Raw genomic sequence first — 17,384 nt, forward strand, 5'->3', positions numbered from 1 at the left:
TAAAGCAATGTCAAATAGATTTGATAATTCATAGCGTGTAATAAGGGAGAGAACATATACTGAGTGAATATAGTTCAATGAGTAATGCAGTGACAATATTGCCACCTCCTCCAGCCGAACAAGACTTGGAGACCTCTGCATTCCTGGCTCTGTGGTGCACTACTGGCAGTCACGCCTTTAGTTGCCTAAGCTGTAAACTCTGAAATTGCCTCCAGAAGTCTGTCCTCTTCTCTCTCCTCCTTAAAGTGCTCCTCCAAGTGTACATCACCTGAAATTTCCTCATGTAGCTTGGTGTCCAATTTAGCTTGGTAATCCTTTTCCTGTGAGGGGCATTGGTTGCTTAACAATGTTAAAGGTGCTATATAACTAAAAATTGCTGTTGAAGGCAGAAATTATATTTATGAGGTCTAACTCACAAAAAAGAATGAAGCAGAATAGAAAGTGCAGAGTTCTTTTGCAAGAATAGAATAACATAGCGGAACCGACTTAAGAGCGTACATCAGTAAATTACAGATCAGTTATCCTTTAACCACACATCCAAAACCAAAAAGACCTAAAAGCTGTATGGCTTTTTGAAAGCAGACCCAAACAACCTGCAGACACACTGGGTTCAGACCCTTTGGTACAAACAGACCTAAAAATGAGTTTTTTTCCTCCCACAGTCTCCGATTTCAGTGTGACCACAGATCAATTCAGGTTTGTTCAGGTCCATTCTGGCATTTTGGAATAAAACTTTGCGTGGCCCAAACAGACCCAGAATGGACATAAATGTGAAGAGCAGCAACAAATGGAGACAAAGAACAATCATGAAATAAAAGTTTACAGATGCCATCAAGTTTTTGATCAAGAACTAAACAGATATTTTGCTTTTGGAATTGAGGCGATTAGTGAAAGATCCGAGGTAAGGTAAGAATGTTAAAACCTGAAAACATCCTTTTTCAGGAAAACAATTGACCCAGAGGGTTTTGATGCAAGGATTTCTGAACTATAGTTTCTGGGTATATTTCTTCTGTTGGCCAATGTTACCAAAAAAGTTGATATTGGAACAGTTTATAGTGGTAAGCCTGCACATGCTCAGATGTGCTCATTGATAATAGTGGAAGTAGTAACATGTTCTCTTTCCACAGATCAGGAAGGATAGCATTTTTGGGTGGCTTAATGACATTGAATTTCAGCCCTGTGAGAACCAGACTTGGGTGCTGCAACATTTAGTCTCTAATGTGAGCAGAATGAAGCAGCGAGGGGTTGTGGGGGGGGGGGGCTGTTCTCAGTGAATAAAAGGAATATCAAAGTTACAGTAACCCATAGCACAAAGCAAGCTAAAATAAACATGCACAATAGGGATAGATAAATAAAGAGCAAATCACTCATTCCAACCTTTGTGTATGATCAACAGTGATTTTATCTGGATATACTTTTAACTTTCACAGCTCAGGTTAAATATACATGGAATCATATTGCACGGAAACAGATCCTCAAGTCTGATTCGCCTATGCTGATCAGGCTTCCCAAACTAAACTAACCAGCAGATGCTTTATATATGACAGAATCACTTATGCTGCAACCCTTACATAGCACAATTCTAAAATTTTTTTAATATAGAATCCCTACAGCATGGAAACTGGCCCTTCGGCCCAACAAGTCCAAACTGACCTTCCAAAGACTAACCCACCCAGACCCATTCCCCGAACCTATTGCTCTACATTTACCCCTGACGAATGCACCTACCCTACACATCCCTGAATACTACGGGCAATTTAGCATAGCCAATTCACCTCACCTGCACATCTTTGGACTGTGGGAGGAAACCGAAGCACTGGAGGAAACCATGCAGACACGGGGAGAATGTGCAAACTCCACACAGACAGTCGCCTGAGGCTGGAATTGAATCCAGGTCCCTTGCGCAGTGAGGCAGCAGTGCTAATCACTGAACCACTACACCATCCCAATATAGAATTGACCTGCAGATGCAGTTAGTCCTTTATGTTGCATAATACAATCCTTTCAGTGGACAGCAGACATATCCACCATGGATAAAGTGGAGAATTGACAGCAGGTACCAACTCTGTGCTACACACACTTCACATTTGGATCAACCTCATTAGCTGCTGCATCAGGAATCACAAACAGAATTCAATGATCACAAATCATACACACCCATGGATGCTGTCCACACAGTCAGTGCCTGTCAACTTAGAGAAGGATGGATCCTTTATGCTGGTACCAAAAGGTCTGTTCATGGCATAGAGAACATCCTAGAGAGAGAAAAGTGCAATTAGAATCTAACATAGTAAACATAATGCAGGAGCTGCATGTTCTGACTAAACAGCATTAGTAAATATCCCCCTGACCTCTGGCTTATGGCATTAAGAGAGAAGCTTGATGAGATTGTAATAACAAAAAACAACAACAATTGCTTTGCCAGTTGAAATTCTGATTTTCTTTCGCCACTTATTATTAGATTAAAAAATTCCCATTTAAATTTCAGAAAAAAAATTACGTATGCCAAAGGGGAAAGAATCTAATCTCCCAAAATGCACAAACTCAGTGTGAAATCTGCTGTTATAACATCAGGTAAAGAATTAATTGCCTACTAAATGATAGCACCCAGGGAAAATACTTAAACAATATGCGTTTCCTGATCATGACCAGCAGGAACCATTGTATATACCATGGCATTTGTTTCAATAAAAATAAAAACTGCACTGCATCGTTGTTTTGAATTAATCTGATAATCCAAACAGAAACAATATCAATCAAATACATATTGAAAGATAATCAGTTCACCAGAGTGTAGTTATGATTTTATGTTGTTTAAATCTTATCAACCGGTTACATTATATTATTTGTGTTTATTGGCTGACTGAACAGGATAACAACTCAGGAGAGGGGTCAGAGAAGTCAATGTCCAGCAACATTTGGAAAGACACCTCAAAGAAATCATCAGACCCCATCAGAGCTTTCCCCAGACTGAAACATTGTTTTGAACACTTGAAAACCTCCCAGGTAGTCGTTCATGTTGGCACAAGCATTTTAAAAAAAGTATCTTTTAATTGTTTCAATGCTGGCGTACCGCACCAGATTTATAGTAACATTAAATTTAACCAGCATTTGAACCTAACTCAGAGTAGTTCTGTTTAACCATGTGAACTAACTATTCTGAGGCACTCTTGTCAACGGCCATTATAACAGTGCCTCAAGCATAATTGTGTCATGAGAGTCAGTGCAACATAATGACTGACACTAAAGACTGATAAATACCTGTGCTATTCATCAACACAGACAGATAAAACCTATAATGAGAGGATGCAATTAATGGGTAGGGTAGGATTACAAAGGATTTCCTGACAGTTAATTGTCTGCTACTCTAACTGTGGAGATTTCACTGAAGTTCTGGCAAATTCCCTTTTGATTATTTTCAAACTTGTCAAACACAGGATAGTTCCCATGACCTGAAACAAAAATCATTATTCTTGCATATTTCGAAGCAATTTTAGACAACAACTGATGACTATAGCACATGCACCATGAAGCTGCACATTAACAGGTTCTGTATTCATCAGGGCTGATTTCTCAGGCATGGAGTGCAATTGTGAAGTTTCATGGAGCAATACCAGAAGAACAATGATAGGCAACTTCGTAAATAGAAAGCAAAGTGGTAGACTATTTCAGGAGATAGTCTGATGAAATAGGCAGTCAATTGATAGATGCAATTTAATCTGGGTAATCATGAAGCAATATACTTTAAGAAGAATAACAAGGAGAGGTTGTATGGTACTAATGTGAGGGATTGCAAGAAAAGACACATGTTCTGTTACATATTCATAATATACATTGTATGCATATTCACTAAACCTTAAAGATGGGAGGAAACGTTGACAAGGTGGTTAAGAATCTACATGGATCCTTGGCTTTCAGAGTAGAGTTTTAAATACAAAAATTGTGAAGTAATTCTAAACTGATACAATGTTTTAGTTTAGCATCAGCTGGAACATTGTGTAAACTTTGGATACGCTCCTTTGGAAAGGACATCAAAATCTTGGAGAATACAAAGTCTGCTGACCAAAATAATAGGTGAGTAATGGGGTTAGGTGGACAGATGGATTAGCGTGATTGCTTTCCTGAAAAGGGAAGTAAGTTAAGGGAGCTGTAACAGAGGGTCTTCAAATTTACAAAGAGCTTCCATACAGCAAGTGGGGGAGATTATTTCCTCTGGTATTGGGTCAGTTTTTAGAGACTTTCAAATAAAAATGACTGGCAGAAGATCTAGAGGAGACATTTCTTCACACAGGGGTTTCTAATGATTTCAAGCACACTTCCTGGAAGGGTGGTTTCATAGGAATTTTCAAAGGGCAAGTGAACGTGTACTTTAAGAAAACTGGTTTGCAGTGTTGAGAGGAGCAGCCTGGGACTTGTAACTAGAACTTGCAAAGGGCTGGCACAGGTGTATTGGGCAGAATGGCCTTGTCTACATTGTTAGATTCCTAACAATGACAACTTGTATGCCACGCACATCCAGCAATTTCTAATTTCCACTCAGCTTGCCGGACAGAATTAGGTCATACAGCACATTGACACACTCTGCCATTTGATCATGGCTGATAGGTTTCTCAACCCCATTCTCCTGCCTTCTCCCTGTAACTTTGATCTTACCTCTGCCTTAAATATACTCATTGATTTGACATCTCCGGCAATGTGTTCCACAGATTCACCAACCTCTCGTTGATGAAATTCCTCCTCAGCTCAATTCTAAATGGTTGTCCGTTCACTCTGAGGCTGTGCCATCGGGTGCTAGTCTCTCCTTTCAGTCCCTCCCACGAGTGGAAACATCTTCTCCATGTTCACTCTATCTAGGCCTTTCAACATCCTGTCAGTTTCAAAATGATCCTTCCTCATCCTTCTAAACTCCATCAAATGTAGACTCAGAGACTTCAACCTCTCTTCATATGACAAGCTGTCATTCCCAGGAACATTCTTATAGACCTCCAGTGGAACCCCTCCAATGCCAGCACATCTTTCTTTAGATACAGGGACCAAAACTACTCACAACATTGTGGTCTGACTAGAGTCTTATACAGCCTCAGCAGTACATCAATACTTTTGTATTTTATTCCACCTGAAATGATTGCCAACAAAGCATTTGCTTTCCAAGTTGTCACCTGAACCTGCATGTTAATCTTATGAGAATCCTCAGCTAGGACTCCCAAGTCTAGTGCTCAGATTTCTGAAGCCTTTCCCTGTTTAGAAAATAGTCTATGCCTCTCTTCATCCCAGCAAGGGGCAGAGCCTGACACTTCCCACATTGTGTTTTATCTGCCACTCCTTTGATCTCTTGCATAAAATGTTCAAGTGCATCCCTCTACCTATCTTTGTGCCATTTGCAAACTTAGTAACAATGCCCTCAGTTCCTTTGTTCAGATAGTCAATGTATAAAGTGAAAGTTGGGGTTCCAACACTCCACTACTCACCAGCTGCCATCCTGAAAAAGATCCCTCTATCTCACTCTCTACTCGTCAGCAGGTTCTCGATCCATGCCAGTACCTTGCCCTTATACCACGGGCTCCTATTTGAAGCCCCGGTGTAGTACTTTGTCAAAGGCCTTCTGGAAACCCAAATAGATCACAGGCACTGGCTCTCTTTTGTCTGACATGCTCATTACCTCCTCAAAGAATTCTCAACAGATTTGTCAGGCATTTTACCTCCCCTGACAAAGCCATATAAACTCAACCCTATTTTACCAAGCACTTCTGCAATCTCATCCTTAATAATGGACTCGAAAATCTAATCAACAATTGCGGTCAGGCTAATCAGCCTATAGTTTCCTGACTTCTATCTCCATTCCTTCATCAACAGTGGTGTTAAAATTAGCCATTTTCACATCCTCGCTGACTCCAGTGATTCTTGAAAAATCACCACCAATGCCTTTAGAATGTAGTCAGCTATCTCTTTCAGAACCCTGGAGTGTAGCTCATCCAGATTGGGTGATTTATTTGCCTTCAGACCTTTTAACTTCCCCAGCACCTTCTCCATAAATGATGGCCACTACACTAACCTCTGCTTCCTGACTCTCTTGAAGTTCCAATATGTCGCTGGTGTCTTCTACTGTGAAAACTGATGCAAAGTACCGATTCAGTTCATCCACCATTTCTGTGTTCTCCATTACTACTTCTCCAGCCTAATGTTTCAGCGGTCCAATGCCCACCCTCACCTCTCTCTTATGTTTTGATGTCCAGCAATCTTCCCTTATATCACTAGCTAGCTTACTCATATTTCACCCACCCCACCCCCTACATTGTTGCTGCTTTTTTTAGTTATCTTCTACCCATTTTTAAAAGCTTCCGAATCCTCTGGCTCCCACTAATCTTCAACACATTGTATGCTTTTTCTTTTGCTTTTATGCCCTCGATTTCCCTTGTCAGCCATGGTTGTCTCATCCTCTAGCTCAGGATGCATTTTGGTAGCGCCTCCTAAATTATGCCCAGAAACTTCTCCATTGCTGCTCTTCTGGCTTCCCTGCTCGGCTCTCCTTCCAATCAATTCCAGCCAACTCCTCCCTCATGTATTTTGAGTCAAAGATGCACAGCACAGAAACAGACCCTTCAGTCCAACCCATCCAAGCCGACCAGATGTCCCAACCCAATCTAGTCCCATCTGCCAGCACTTGGCCCATACCCCTCTAAACCCTTCCTATTCATATACCCATCAGATGCCTTTTAAATGCTGTGATTGTATTATACTCCACCATTTCCTCTGGCAGCTCATTCCATACACGCACCACCCTCCGCGTGAAAAGGTTGCCCCTTAGTTCCCTTTTATATCTTTCCCCTCTCACCCTCAACCTATGCCCTCTAGTTCTGGACTCCCCCACCCCAGGGAAAAGGCTTTGTTATTTATCCTATCCAAGCCCCTCATGATTTCATAAACGTCTAAGGTCACCCCTCAGTCTCCCAACTGTCCAGGGAAAACAGCCCCAGCCTATTCAAACTCTCCCTATAGCACAAATTATCCAATCCTGGCAACATCCTTGTAAACCTTTTCTGAACCCTTTCAAGTTTCACAACATCCATCCGATAGGAAGACGACCAGAATTACATGCAATATTCCAAAAGTGGCTTAACTAATGTCCTTCAACAGCTGCAACATGACCTGCCAACTCCTATATTCAATGCTCCGACCAATAAAACAAAGTATACCAAATGCTGCCTTCACTATCCTATCTACCTGCAACTCCACTTTCAAGGAGCTATGAACCTGCACTCTAAGGTCTCTTTGTTCAGCTACACTGCCTACGACCTTACCATTAAGGTTAGCAGTCCTGCACTGATTTGCCTTATCAAAATGCAGTACCTCACATTTATCTAAATTAAACTCCATCTGCCAATCCTCAGCCCATTTGATCAAGATTGTAGCTATCTTTACTCAACTATAATACCGTTACATTTGATTTCCAACTCCTCACCTTCAAATTGCAGGGTGAATTGTGTTATAATTTGGTCACTGCCTCCTACTGGTTCCTTCACCTTCAGCTCTCTAACGTCTGCCTCAATATACATCACCAAATCAAGAATTGCCTGTTCCCTGCTGTGCCCTACCACAAGCTGCTCCAAAGAAAACATTTCATCAACATTCCCAAAATTCCATTTGTGAGATCTGCTACCAACCAGACTTTCGCAGTCTACCAACATATTTTAGTCCCCCATAATTGTGCTACTAGTGCCTTTCTTTCATGCCTTTTTTATCTCCTGATTTACTTTCTTCCCCACATCCTGACTGCCAACCACTAGGAGCCTTTAAGAGTTACTTTTTCTTTGTTATTCCTCACTGATTCTTCATATTCTGACTCTAAATTGCTTCTTGCTATCGATTTAATTTCATCTCCTACCAACAAGGCAACCCTGCTCCATCTGCCCATCCTTTCGGTAGCACGTGTATCTTTCAGATATTTAGTTCCCAGCCCTGAATCCTTTACAGCCCATGCTCTGTGATAGCCACAGCAAGGAACCTGCCAATTTCTGTCTGCACTACAAGCTTGTTTCCCTGGTTTCATATGTTGCATGTATATAAGTACAATACCCTCAGTGTTGCGATGAGAAGGGACAGCAGTCAAAGTTGTCCCCTTATCTACTGTCCCTGAAGTTAAATTCATAAGCCTTTCCATACTTTGTCCTCTTCCCTGCTCTGGAAAACTTAATACCTCTGCTGAGCACCCCCACTGCCCTTAACCTTTCCCATAATTTTTTATGCATTTAAAATCTTACCCACAGCCCTAGTTAAGCAACTCACCAGGGCTCTGGTCCCAGAATGATTTAGGTGGAGCCCATCCCATTGGAACAGCTCCCTCCTTTACCCAGTACTTGCGCCAATGACCCATGAATTCAAACCCATTTAGAGTCATAGAGATGTACAGCATGGAAACAGACCCTTCGGTCCAACCTGTCCATGCCGACCAGATATCCCAACCCAATCTAGTCCCACCTGCCAGCGCCCGGCCCATATCCCTCCAAATCCTTCCTATTCATATACCCACCCAGATGCCTCTTAAATGTTGCAATTGTACCAGCCTCTACCACTTCCTCCGGCAGCTCATTCCATACACACACCATCCTCTGCATGAAAAAGTTGCCCCTTTGGTCCCTTTTATCTCTTTCCTCCCTCATCCTAAACCTATGCCCTCTCGTTCTGGACTCCCCCATCCCAGGAAAACGACTTTGTCTATTTATCCTATCCATGCCCCTCATAATTTTGTAAACCTCTATAAGGTCACCTCTCAGCCTCCAACGCTCCAGGGAAAACAGCCCCAGCCTGTTCAGCCTCTCCCTGTAGCTCAAATCCTCCAACCCTGGCAACATCCTTGTAAATCTTTTCTGAACCCTTTCAAGTTTCACAACATCTTTCCGATAGGAAGGAGACCAGAATTACTCGCAATATTCCAAAAGTGGCCTAACCAATGTCCTGTACAGCCGCAACATGACTTGCCAACTCCTACATTCAATGCTCCGAGCAATAAAACAAAGCATACCAAATACCGCATTCACTATCATATCTACCTGTGACTCCACTTTCAAGGAGCTATGAACCTGCACTCCAAGGTCTCTTTGTTCAGCAACACTCCCTAGGACCTTACCATTAAGTGTATAAGTCCTGCTAAGATTTGTTTTCCCAAAATGCAGCACCTCACATTTATCTGAATTAAACTCCATCTGCCACTTCTCAGCCCATTGGCCCATCTGGTCAAGATCCTGTTGTAATCTGAGGTAACCTTCTTCGCTGTCCACTACACCTCCAAATTTGGTGTCATCTGCAAACTTACTAACTGTACCTCTTATGCTCGCATCCAAATCATTTATGTAAATGACAAAAAATAGAGGGCCCCCCCACTGATCCTTGTGGCACACCACTGATCACAGGCCTCCAGTCTGAAAAACAACCCTTCACCACCACCCTCTGGTCTTCTACCTTTCAGCTAGTACTGTATCCAAATAACTAGTTCTCCCTTTATTCCATGAGATCTAACCTTGCTAACCAGTCTCCTGTGGGGAACCTTGTCGAACGCCTTACTGAAGTCCATATAGATCACATCTACTGCTCTGCCCTCATCGATTGTCTTTGTTACTTCTTCAAAAACCTCAATCAAGTTTGTGAGACATGATTTCCCACGCACAAAGCCATGTTGACTATCCCTAATCAGACCTTGCATTTCCAAATACATGTACACCCTGTCCCTCAGGACTCCCTTCAACAAAGTGCCCACCACCGACGTCAGGCTCACTGGTCTATAGTTCCCTGGCTTGTCCTTACTACCCTTCTTAAACAGTGGCACCATGTTAGCCAACCTCCAGTCTTCTGGCACCTCACCTGTGATTATCGATGATAAAAATATCTCAGCAAGAGGCCCAGCAATCACTTCTCGAGCTTCCCACAGAGTTCTAGGGTACATCTGATCAGGTCCTGGGGATTTATTCACATATTCACCTTTATACGTTTTCTGCCGCAACAATATCTTCTTCTTTAATCTTATTGACTCTGTATCAATTTGCTAGTGGCACAGGTAGTAATCTGGAGACTATTACAATTTTTGTTCTGCTTTTTAAAATTTAGCCTAGGCTGCTCACATTCCCTCAGCATTATTGGTACCGATGTGGCTCACAGCAGCTGGATTTTACCTCTCCAAATCAAAGTTCCTCTGCAGCCCAGATGACAGATCCTGAGATATCCTCAACCTGGGCACCAGAACCTTCAAGTCTCTCAATCCTTGCCAAAGAGAAAAGTGTCTATTTCCTAACTATATTATCCCTGATTGCATCTACATTTCATTTTTATCCCCTCTCTTGAATGGTTCCCTGTACCACGGTGCTATGGTCAATTTGCTCATCCTCCCTACTTCCCCTGCTGTCAGCCACACAGGGAGCAAGAATCTCAAACCTGTTCGACAAGAACAAGAGCTAAGGCTGTTTCAGCACTATCTCCTGGATCCCTCTACCTGCCTCCCTTGTAGTCACACCTACCTGTGCCTGACCACTGACCTAACCTAAGATATTCGAAGGGGTGTGACTACCTCCAAAACACAGCGTCCAGGTAACTCTCCCCCTCACCGAGATGCTGCAGTTTTTGAAGCTCAGACTCTAGCTCATCAACTCTGAGCCAGAGTTCCTCCTGCATTTGCTACAGATGTGGTCATTCTGAACTGTAATGAGGTCAACCAGCTCCCACATCATACACTTATAACACATGGCCTGTTCAGGTGATTTGATCTTATAGTTCTGGATTTGACATTTTAAAACTTTTAAAAGACATTCAACAAGATGATCAAGAATGCAGATAATATTCTACTCAGATAAAACCTGTTAATTCATGCCTCAACCCTCAATATTTTGTGAAAAAGATCACTTCCCACTTTGAAACTGAGAGTTTCTCTTTCTCTTGAATTTGAACTGACATTGAACTTGTGCTTTGTTGCCAGTGTTGCCCCTGAGTTTACTTGCTCATGAATTTGCCACCTACCTCTGAGATCATATCAGTCGATGGTGACGACCGTGACCGAACATGAATTGCCACCGGGTTTTTCGATTTTTCCAGGAGGTTGTCGGCAGATGCAAACTTCCCAGAATTCCTTGCAGACGACTGCCTCTCAAATGCCGGCTGTTGCTGATGGTGGAACGGATTTTGATCGGACTGATCGTAAGGTTGGACTGGATCCTGAGGAGCGATCTTGTTGAGTGTTAATTCTGAGCTGTATGTGCGCTCCACGTTCATTCTGTACCAGTTCAGTGAGGCTCCATTATCAGCCTGACGCGCACCGCCATATAAATCAAAGTTGCCTGGAAGCCCAGGGGGGAGTGTTGAGGAAACACGAGTGGTCTCTGGCAATCTATCCAGAGGCTGGCGACTGTAGACGCTCTGGTCAAGTAGTGAGCTCATACTCGAATAGGAGGAAAGGCTCTGATCGTCAGGTTGGCTCGGTTGCAGGTAAACGCTCTGTGATCGCTCCTTCACCACCCCCATTTCCTGCACGAAAGGCCTTTTGCCGGTTTTTCGGTGAATGTATTCGGCGAGTGCGTTCTGTTGGATCTGCTTCAGTTCCGGTTTGGAGAGGTTCACGGTGGACAAGGTCCTTCCATCTCTTTCAAACAGCCTCCGCCTGTCCGCCACAGACCGGAGCTCTGAGGGTTCAGGGAAAGCAAACACTCGATCTGGTTTATGCTGAGCGACAAACGAGGTTTCGCTGTCCGACACTCCCAGCTCATTAATCTTCTCGGGCTCGGAGAAAGACCGTTTCTTCTGCTCCGCCGTCAAGCGTTTCCTGTTTCCAATTCGTGCGACGTGGTGACTGCTCTGAAGTTCTTTGCTGCTGATGTCTGGGGTCAGATTCCTCACCTCTGTTGGTGTGATGCAATGCCTGTCCTTTGGTATGTGCAAGAGCTTTGGCTGAGACATGGAGCCAACGTGAGCTGAAGCGGGCCTGACAGGAATGCTCTGTTTGTTCACATACAGAGAGGTTAAATCCAGGTCTTTTCGTCGAAAAGAAGTGGCCCTCAGCACCTTGCTCTGAGCATCTTTCAGACTGTTTCGATAAGCTCGGTTAAAGGCATTATCTGGGGGAGAGCCTGAGAGGTCGTCTTCCCACAGAGTGTCATTTTCATCTTTATCCATCAACTGGATAGAACTTCTGCTCTTGCTGAGCTGACCTCCCTTGTTTGTGATGGGAAGTGAAGCATGTTTGCTCTTCTGTGCAGATTTAGCAGGAAGCTGCAGCTCACCATCCTGACGTCTCAGCTCCTCCATTTTAGTGCCGGCTTCTCTACTCTCACACGTCAAGTGATGCAGGATTGGGGTCTTGTCAGCAGTTATTAAGTTGCTCATTGAAGTTGACGGCTGCTTTGTCAGCTGCCCTTCTGCAGCACTGCATCTGTTCCTCATGTCATCCAAGCAGTTCAGTGAACTTCTGGCACTGGAAGACTGGTTTGACCTAACAGCATCTGAACCGTGGTGTAGTCCTCGGCTATTTGAAGCCTTCTCACTGTCATGCTCGCGTTGCTCGATCTTACTGACAGTCTCAAGCACAGATGAACGTTTTGTCATTTCGGGTTTTCCAAAGTGACCACTCTGGGAACTTTGGGTGCTACTGGTACTGAACCTTGACCTGCTGAAATTCGATGTATTATGCTGCTCTTGGCATGGAATCTGCTCCTCGGACTTTGGCTGTAAATATGACGATGTACTGATTATATCACTGTAGCGTTTCGGACACAACTGCCTTTCATAGTGACTCCATGGTTCAGGAATCTGCTGTCTGAAGTCCGGATCCCATTTTTGGGATGATCGGCTGTCACTGTAACTTTCCCACTGCTGTAATGTTTTTGCGTCCAAGCTTTGTTGCCTACGGTGGACCATTCTGCTCTCTGGGTGGTTCTGCCACAGTGGAGGTCCTTTTTGGTCTCTGTTCTCATCCTTGATCTGAACGAGATGATTTTCCCATTCAAGTTTCCGCTGATAAGAGTCTCCATCCATTTGACCTTTCCCTTGCCAGTCCTCAGGTTGCTGATTGGCTGGGCCTTTCTCATTGCTTTGCCTTCTCTGCTGTGCTTGTGGAGATTCGATATTTCTACAACGATACTGTGCATCACTCGTGCTGGCACTAGCTGGGGGACTGTGACAAGGTAGTGGGCCTCCATTAGGAGGCACTGTGTCAGGAAAGCATTTTGAATCAGGGAAGACATGTACCTTGTAGTGGGCATACTGTCCGTCTGGACGCTCTGAGCTCACTTCATATTTACTGTTAGAATCAAAGTGTGCAATGCTGGGTTGGTAAACAGCAGGTTTATTGACGATACTTTGGCTTTTGCTTTCCTCTACATTGCACGGAGTACATTTAGTCCTATCAGTTGAGTTCTGAGCGGTGTGTGTATTTTCTCTACTTAGGGCAGGGTAGAGTAATCCATTATTGCTGTTTTGATGCAGATAGTTTGTGCTGGTGGTTGGTGCCTGGGCATACCGTGGTTCAGGCTGAGGCACTGGGTAAATTCCAGTTGGAAGCATTGCTTGACCTGGTTGTGGTGCTTGAGTGAAACTGTGCTTCGGCTGAACAGCTGGGCTACTTTCAGGGCTCTTCTCCAATACTGTGTTAAGTTGTCCTTCTCCGAATGCAGACTTCAGTGGATGGGTTTGCCCAGAGGAACTTGCGTTCATATGGTGAAGCCATGTTCCCTTTGGCAGAGGTCGAACAGGCTTGGCCTGTCCGTCTAGACTTGACCAGGAGGTAGGTTTCTCATGACTTCTGATTGCCATGAAACTGTCACTGCGGGTTGGTGGAAGTGGAGGTGCTTTATTATCCATCTCTAAAGAGCTTCTACTCGGGGTATTCCACACTGGTCCAATACTGTGTCTGTTACCACTGTAGGGCTTATAATAGCTCCTGGGATCTGTCTGGGCCCGACTATTTGAGCTCTTTGTTGAAGGACAGCTAACTTCACGCTCCTCAGAAATTCCTCTGTGGGAATCATAAACTGTTTTCACATACTTTATGTCAGCTTGTCTGATTCCTTCATGGAGGCTATTTCTGGAAGGCATGTTTTCCATGGAAAAGGAACGTTCAGTCCGGAAGGGTGCAGCTGGATATTCAGGAATACTACAACTGGTTGAGAAAGAGCTATAGGCAGAGTCCCTTTTGCTATGATGCTGGGAGAGCTGATCGATGCTGTTGGTGGACTTGGCTGGTGACAGGCTGCAGGAATGATACGGAGGGTTGGTATGGTCCAGGCTCTCCATACTACCTCTCGAGCTGTACTGATCTGGACTCCTCCTCAGATACCCAGGATCATAGCCAGAGAGGTCACTAGTGGAAGAACTGGTCAGGAAAAGAGCAACAGTTATTTTGAATCAGAGATTGAATTTACTTGTATATTAGTGCCAAACAACATCATTTCAATGCTGAGAATCTATCCTGTCCAAGCAATCATCCAATACATAAAACAAAAAAAAACTTTAAACAAACAGCAAAACACAGCACCCAATACTTACTATGTTACTAAATACTATAATAATATTTTCATGCCTTCAATTTTAATATCAGCATTATTGTGATTTGATTATATCATGGTCCCAAGAAAACTAAATTTCTCAACAACATTTTAAAATAAAAAGCATCTTTATACATGCATTAACTTCCCAGTGCCTTCTGTTTTGCTGTGAACAAACTATCAAAGTTGTAATTTTCTTGATCAGGTTTTACAGTTGATTGGCTAGGCGAAGTTAGAACATAGAACAATACAGCGCAGAACAGGCCCTTCGGCCCTCGATGCTGTGCCGACCTGTGAATTATTCTCAGCTCATCCCCCTACACTATCCCAAAATCATCCATGTGCTTATCGAAGGATTGTTTAAATCTCCCTAATGTGACTGAGTTGACTACATTAGCAAGTAGGGCATTCCATGCCCTTACCACTCTCTGCGTAAAGAACCTGCCTCTGTCATCTGTCTTAAATCTATCACCCCTCACTTTGTAGTTATGCCCCCTCGTACTCACAGACATCATCATCCCAGGAAAAGACTTGCACTGTCTACCCTATCTTACCCTGTCTACCCTACCCTCTGATCATCTTGTATGTCTCTATCAAATCCCCTTTTTGCCGCCTCCTTTCCAATGAGAACAGACCCAAGTCTCTCAGCCTTTCTTCATAAGACCTTCCCTCCAGACCAGGCAACATTCTGGTAAATCTCCTCTGCGCCTTTTCCGATGCTTCCACATCCTTCCCGAAATATGGGGACCAGGACATTTGATGGAAGATATTCCATTAATCAGTTGTGGCGATAGTGACCGGGGGGAGGGGTGGGTTGGAGGTTGGGAGTGACAGAGAGGGAGTAAGAGAGGGACACCACCCAAAAATATCATCCCTGACAATCAACTACAATTTGGCTTAAGGTTCCAGGCTACTTTGGTTAGGACTGGATGAGACAGAGCTAGTCTATTTAGAGAGAGATAAGGATGGAAGAACACGTTGAAAGATCTCGGTCATAATGCAACCATCCTATCAGAGTAAAACTGCATTCCTATCAAACTTGGTGTTAACACCTTCAGCTTTCAAGCTGAGATGGTGGCGGGAATGCCGCTGGATATTAATATGGAGGCTCTAGGGTGCAGGGGAAGATACACTGTTGCTGGAATTCAAATTCCACCAATAAAAAGTCTGGAGAAAAATGAATGAAAGGCAGTCTCAGTGGTCGACAAAAAACTAGCACTGACGTCAGGGAAAACCCAGTTGGCTCACTAATAAGTGGTAGAGGTAGGAAATTACCATTCTTCCCATCTGGTTTATATATATGACTCCATATCAACAGTAATGTGGTTAGCGTCTCAAGTTAGGATGAGCAACAAAATTCTGTCCTTGCCAGTGACACCCTCATCCCGGGAAAGATTTGGAGCTTTAAAGGCAAGGAGATCTAAGTTTTAAAAATGAATGAAACAGCTCACTGACTCTTTATAAGTCAAATTTAACTGTTAGCAGTCGCCAAGACGATGGCGGAATGTACTGAAGGAAGTGATACCAGGTTATACAGACCAAGCATTTCAACACTAAATGTTGTGCGCTTAGGAATCAGATTCCCATCAATTGACAGAATCTCAAAAAAGCAATGTGTTAACGACTGTCAAAAGATGCATTAAGCTCTCATGCTTTACCATTTATTCAAACTACATTTCCTACTTAATCAAAGCCAGTGATTGATGCACTGATGGCCAGCGATAAATGATACTCTTGAACACTGTACACTCTCTTTTAACCTCCATTATAAATTCCTACACTCACACGTATAACTGAAAGTGCCAAAGGAAAACATGTCAGGTTGTAATTACAGCCTTTAACTGCTGGAGGTGCACAAGTATCATCATTGACAGTCTATAATCGCAATGTGACAAATTTACATCAACAGTTAACAAGCACAGGCAGGGACATTAATAATGGAAATGTGAATAAATTAGTTTAAAATTAGGATTGAATGAATTGCTTCTGAGCCTCCTGGTCAATTAATCCCATTCAAGGCCCTTCTTCACCTGGGGCAATACTTCACCTTGATTTCTCATATACAATGCCACAAGACACACATAGGAAATACACTGTCATCCTCTATTTCTTGCTTTCATTCTCGACCCTCTTCAAATAATTAACAATTTAGTTCCTGATATCTCACTACACCTTAAGTTCAATTTTGATTGAACCACCTCCCCCTAACATTTGTGCTGACTTGCATGTGTCCCTGCACCTGATGAATTTAACTGTAGATTCTTCCATCACCTCAGTCCATCTCATTCCTGTTACCTCCCCAGTTTTATAATTCCTCTTGTATTACTAACTCCTTTGGCATTTTATGCACCTTTCCACGGTAATGAAAGTATTTTGCTGCCAGATCGTCTGCAATCATTTCATAAATCTCTCTGTACTTCCTACCGGTATTACAGAATAATTCTTGTCTATCGCTTTGGTCATGCTTTTAGTTTTTGGTTCCTTGACTCATTTTCTCTAATTCCTCATTTTGGTAATTTTCTGTGCTGTTGCCATTTTGAGATGTTGTTTTCTCAGTTACTAATGCTGCAATTTATTCCCTACACTATTTGTGAAACATAATACCAACTTAGAACTGGAATGGATTCATCATCTATTATGCATGGTCCCATCTACATAATTCAGAAAAGCCTGTAAACGATGGAGCTAATTATGGGGGATGAATGGCTTTTGTTGTTCCTTCATAAATCCCGAAAATCTGCATAAAATATTGCAATGTCACAAAGTCTCTATACAGTATGGAATAAAAAGCTCACTTTTTTAAAAAAAATTCCACACTGAATGGAGAGGCGGAAGGATTCCAGACGTAGCTCTGTGCAATTAGAAACC

General features: G+C 43.1%; 1 protein-coding gene across 6 annotated transcripts in view; it reads right to left on the reverse strand.

The window, feature by feature from the left end:
• Positions 1 to 17,384, reverse strand: part of shroom3 (shroom family member 3) — a 410,779-nt gene that overhangs the window by 20,141 nt on the left and 373,254 nt on the right. For all 6 annotated transcript variants that reach the window (XM_060825783.1, XM_060825796.1, XM_060825805.1 and 3 more), the window contains 2 exons: positions 11,002 to 14,344; positions 2,158 to 2,255 (listed from right to left, as the gene is read on the reverse strand). In XM_060825783.1, coding sequence (XP_060681766.1) covers positions 2,158 to 2,255; positions 11,002 to 14,344 — 3,441 coding nt within the window. The remainder of the gene's footprint in view (positions 1 to 2,157; positions 2,256 to 11,001; positions 14,345 to 17,384) is intronic.

This window comes from Hemiscyllium ocellatum, chromosome 1 (genome assembly GCF_020745735.1).
Source record: "Hemiscyllium ocellatum isolate sHemOce1 chromosome 1, sHemOce1.pat.X.cur, whole genome shotgun sequence".
NCBI lineage: Eukaryota > Metazoa > Chordata > Chondrichthyes > Orectolobiformes > Hemiscylliidae > Hemiscyllium > Hemiscyllium ocellatum.